Here is a 5509-nt window from a genome sequence, read left to right as displayed (position 1 = left end):
ATAAAAAAAAAAAAAAAAAAAAATTTAAAAAACCCTGCATTGGTCACAGCCAGGGCCAGATTAACAAAGGGGCTACTAGAGCGCCCACCACTGAAAATATGACCAGCCCGGATCGCCTCCGTATGCACTAAGGCAATCCGGGCTGGTGTTCTATCATTTCTCTGGACCTCATAAGAATGCTGTCACTTTCAGTGCAGTTACATCATCAGCTGTTTTACTAATTCCCCATCATGCGCAAGCACACCTGGAGCGACTTGGTCGAGGAAAATTACAGGCCACTCGCTGGGAGAGATCCCACTACTAAAAACAAGCGGGACAAGGAGAAATAATTTGGGCTGAGAAAAATTATAAAAACAAGGGCGCATGTGCGTTGAGCCTAGCACGCCTCCAACAGTTGAGGCTACAGTCAGAACGAGACTTTTTTGAATGGAGGTCCAAAAAAAAAAAAATTATAGAACACACTGGCCAGGCTGAACACAATCGGGCAGAGGCGTCAGCAGCTCTCCAATCGGGCATATTAGGCAGCCATGATTTCAGAAACATCTCAAACTGATGCCATCGACACAAGCCTAAAAGCCTGTTGACACACCCTAAGAGGAGTAAAAGAAATCCTTTATGTAATGGAACAGAAGTGATAATAATTTAATACTCTCCGGTGTACTGGATTCCTGGTGCCCAACTGGGTGCTCTGGTTCCTCCAGCCAGCTGCTACATCACTGTGTCCTTTAGAGACATAGCACTCAGCAGAAGGAACCACAGTGCTCAGCGGGGAACGTACTAGCCAACACACCCAGAAGTGTCAGACATCGGCGCTGCTCCTAGCTCTACAAGAGAGAAGATTTCAGTCACCAGATCCGTTACAGGATGCACGTGGCCAGATTATTTCTACATAAAAAGGAACATGCTTATTTTAAGCTGAACTTACTCATTGAACAGTTAGTCCAGTGACACTGCGCACACTCACCAAGAGTCTGCGTCCCACAGCCAAAGGGGGCTGGAGAGGAGAAGCCCAGGCCCGACTTCTCTACAATCTTCCTCACCAGGCTGAAACCATTGCTATGGACTCCAGAGGAAGCCACGCCGATAACCAGATCTCCCTCTGTGATCCTGTCCAGTAATGGCAGCATGTGGCCCCTCTCCACCGCTCCTACTGCAAACCCGGCCAGGTCATACTCGCCCCGGGCGTACATGCCTGGCATCTCCGCAGTCTCACCCCCTGCCAGAGGACAAACAACAACGTGTAACTATACAATAACATTCCAAAATAAAAGTATAAAATAAAGAAAAAACACACAATAGATTTTTCTCATCTGATATTATATACAAGGGTGTCACAGTTCCTGCAGGATTAACATTTTCATTGTATAAAACTCCTTTCAGTTAAAGCCCAACTTTACTTTCCCCCAGTTTTGGACAGAGCTTATGCTTTCCAGTATGGTCATGACAAATTCCACCCATCCCCCGGCTATTACTTGTATGGCTGTCACAAGGACTAGGGAAAGCCAATTTCCTCAATGGGAATCACAGAATGATCCCTTACCCACTCTATCCAAAACTAAAAAATATGCTTGTGCAGGTGGTGGGAAGCTTAGTGTATGGATAGGCAAAACCAGTTTTGGGGAGGATTAGAACCAGTCGGTTTATTGTTGTCTGTGCCCAGCTTAAAAAATAAATAAAAATAGTTCTGTCCAAGACTAGAAAACAAATTGGCCTACAGATACACTTTGTATTTCCATTTCTGCAGCCAAACTGGGATAACACTTGTTTTATATTTGTTACATGTTCTCATTCACATTGCATAACTTTAAGTTAAAATTAAATTGCTGCTTGCACAATATTTTTTTAATTTTAGAACAAAAAAAAATAAAAAAAAGTTATTTCTAGGTATGCTGTGTGAATAGAACACATAAAACATATGTGTTTCTCATATTTGACTGCAAACGTAGCAATCCACCTTAAGCAGGAATGCCATGATTTGTGATGTCCAGGAGTGCTTGGACAGCTGCCAAGTAACAGACATACATCACTTGTATTGCAGGTTGAGGTGAGCTTGCACACATGCAGTGCAAAATCTATCAAACAGGTTTGTGGTCGGCTCAGGAATGGTGGCCACACAAGTAGCGATAGGATCATGCCACTGATCATTCAATACAACTAAAATAACATTTATAAGAAAAAAAAATCAAACACAATCACTCTAGTCAGCTCTCAATAGATTGAGTCCACCAAGACTGACAGCTCTGGCGGAATTTTGTTGATTACTTCTGATTAATCAAATATCTTTGAGTGTCAGGAGAGTGGATGGTAATTCAGATTGATTAAATTATTTTTTTTATTAGATTGCATCTTCGATTGATATAGTGAGTCGATCGCGAATTGTCGGGCAATACCGTGTGTTGCATTGTTTGATGGATAATAAATTGCTTGGGATCAATGATACCTAAATCAAATCACGACATGTATGACCACTATTCGAGAGGGATTTGTGTGCGTGTCACATTTATATTCCCTTCCTGCCAGAACAGAACTGTCTTAGTGTCAAGCCACAGAGCCCCATGGAGGCTGACCCATCTCCTGCCTGAGCTCAGGAATTATATGGGATATGCCTAGTCTTCTGGAGGAGGGTAAACATATCTAAGCCTTGAGGCTTCTTGTGCAATTTTGATGGCGTCATGACAGTTTTAGGAGTGTCTGTTATCATGGGGCTTAGACAGGAGATAGGGGGCACAATGTGACAGTGAAGATTTCGATTATGGTAGCTTAAAAACGGAGACTGCCACCAAACTGAAAAACACTTTTACTTGTTGTACTCCTTACCAAAAGTCCCTTGTAATGGGGTGGGTGCTTGCAGTGACCACAGATGGCGCCGCAGACATCAGCAATATATAGAAATGTCACCAGCACCCCAAATAATTTTAGGATAGCAAAATGTCATTTATTTGCAGTTCCTTGTCAGATAAGGAATTGCAAAAGAGTGACCATTTCTATATATTGCCCCCAAACTGATCCTGCTGGCATGAACCAGTACATCTGATCACATGCTATAGACTTGTTGCAGTCACTACCACACCCGCTGCACCAAGTGGACAGCAAAATACATGCCACAGCTTTGACAAAGCAGAATAAAAAGGAGGTTCAGATTATTAGAGATGCCCATTAGTCACTGGTTCTCCATGTATTACCCTTTGGAAACAGCCCATACCCCACTTTTCAAATGCTGCAGAAAGACTTCCAGCCAGTTCAGGATTGTACCCCCAACTCCAAGTGTGTCAAATAAGTACTATACATAAACCTGAAAGCCTTTACCAACAGTAATGGTGCATTTACAGAAACTATGGGCTTCTGTGCACTAATACATAGGATGAGGCATTCAAATATATACATGCATACACACTTACCAAGCAGAGCACATCCAGCCATTTGGCAGGCCTTCGCGATACCAGAGACCACAGAGGATGCCACGGACACATCTAGGGCCCCACAAGCAAAGTAGTCCAGGAAGAACAGGGGTTCTGCTCCCTGTGCCAAGATGTCATTGACACACATGGCAACCAGGTCCTGTCCAATGGTGTCATGTTTGTTACACTCCTGTGCAATCTACAAAAGGATAAACAATGTGAACTGAAAAGATCTCAAAATTAGGCGATAAGCTCAATGTTTAAAGTGACATTAAAGTCACTTTCTCCCCCCCCTCTTATTCTGCTTTTAATACTTACCTTTTGTGATGCCTCTGGATGTGATAATCTTCCTTCCACTCATTTCCAGCAGTACCTCCAGCGCTGGTGCCGGTCTCCGATCCGGCATACTCCTTGGTCTGCTGTGTCCCATGGAGTCTGTCTGCCGTGCACGCTCATGGCTGCGTACATTGACTTCCACGGAGTCTCTCCTCCTCTCCCCACTGGTGATATGGACTGCGCATGCACCAGCCCACATCATCCTCCTGCATGGCTGTTGCAATATGTGTTCTGCAGCCAGGTGCAAGCAGGGCAGACACCGGTAAGAATACCATATTTTGGCCACTTTTTTTTTTATGTTGTGACATATCTACAGCAGATATCCAGAAAAAAAAAATAGAATAGGCCAGTGAAGCCATGTTCATAAAAGTGCGAGATAAATAGAGGCCACCACTGTGACTTCTAAAAAATGCTAGTTGGCTGTCCATTATGAGGATTCAATAGTTTTGACTCAATGACTCCGATCACAGGTTCCATAGCCAGCCTGACTTCACTAACTAATTGCTTGTTCTCAATCAGTGACTCAATATTCATGATTGACCGCCCAGCAACCAGCATTTTTCCAAGAGGAACATGGCAGCCTCAGTTTCTCACAGCAGATTTCTTGACATTAAATGAGTATACTGCTCATCAGTTTGCTAGAATTAGCAATAAGCACTTCAATTTGTTAATCACCATAGACCTATTTTCCAGAAAACCTAACATTTAAATTGGATTTACAAAGTGCAGATTGCACAATACCACAAACCCTGGCTCTCCTGCAATCATATACCCAAATACCCAATCACAAAATAAGGTACACTATGTGACCATGGGTATGTGGACACCCCTCCAAATATTTGTTTTCAGTGAGGGTACTGTACACGTTACAACATAAATACATTTCAGAAAATTGTGAAACCTGGTGGTAACAAGACTACTGTGCCCCTGTGCACAAAGCCAGCACCCCAATTACATGGTTTGGCAAGTTTAAAGGTCAGATCTCTCCACACCAAACACTTTTGGCATGAATTCGAACACTTATCGAGAGCCAGGTCTTCTCATCCAACATCACGACCTGACCTAACAAAACTGTATTTTGGCTGAGTGGACAAATTCCAAGAGACTGCAAAATTGGATGGAAGGCCTTCCCAAAAGAGCGGAGGTTGTCCTAGTTGTAAAGGGTGTACCAACGGAATCATTTTCATGGTTTCAGAATGGGATGTCAAACAAGTTCACACAGGTGTGCTGGTCAGGCGTCCCCAAACTGTTGGCTATGTAGTCCCCGAATCCTCACTGATCCCAATGATAAAATTGCTAGCAGCAATCTACTTTATGTCAGTCATATAAAACAGATACTTTTTACTTATTCCTATTTACCTTGAGTTTTGTTCCAACACCATCTGTCCCAGACACCAGAATGGGGTCTGTAAATCCTGCCGCTTTAAGGTCAAACAGCCCAGCAAATCCTCCAAGCTCTGCATTGCATCCTGAAAAAATACCCCAAATCAATAGATAATTCAAGTCACAGGAGACAACTGCAATGAAGGGGGGAGCTGAGCGCAGCGAGTGAAACATAGGCCCATTTACACTTCTCTGCTTCACGCAACCTTCAGGCCTCCAGCAAGCACAACGGTGCCAGGCTTCTAGCAATACAAATTAGTCTAATGCAGTTCCTGCATTTCAATTGTATTTTTTGTTCAACAAATTAAAATCATGGCAGAGGATTGTTTGAGGACTTCTCTTTAAGAGACAGTACTTAAAATGTTCTAAAACCAGAAAGAAAAACAAAAAAA

At 43.1% G+C, this 5509-nt stretch overlaps 1 protein-coding gene across 1 annotated transcript in view; it reads right to left on the bottom strand.

Annotated features, from left to right (window-relative positions):
* GART (phosphoribosylglycinamide formyltransferase, phosphoribosylglycinamide synthetase, phosphoribosylaminoimidazole synthetase) overlaps nucleotides 1-5509 on the bottom strand; it is a 45047-nt gene that overhangs the window by 14042 nt on the left and 25496 nt on the right. The window contains exons 13-15 of the mRNA XM_018557459.1: nucleotides 5094-5203; nucleotides 3399-3597; nucleotides 965-1216 (exon numbers count right to left, since the gene is read on the bottom strand). Of these exons, the coding sequence (XP_018412961.1) occupies nucleotides 965-1216; nucleotides 3399-3597; nucleotides 5094-5203 (561 nt within the window). The remainder of the gene's footprint in view (nucleotides 1-964; nucleotides 1217-3398; nucleotides 3598-5093; nucleotides 5204-5509) is intronic.

Source organism: Nanorana parkeri, unplaced genomic scaffold, assembly GCF_000935625.1.
Source record: "Nanorana parkeri isolate BGI_ZX_2015 unplaced genomic scaffold, ASM93562v1 scaffold284, whole genome shotgun sequence".
Lineage (NCBI taxonomy): Eukaryota > Metazoa > Chordata > Amphibia > Anura > Dicroglossidae > Nanorana > Nanorana parkeri.
Note: the sequence above shows the minus strand (reverse complement) of the source record. Positions and strands in the feature narration are given on the sequence as shown.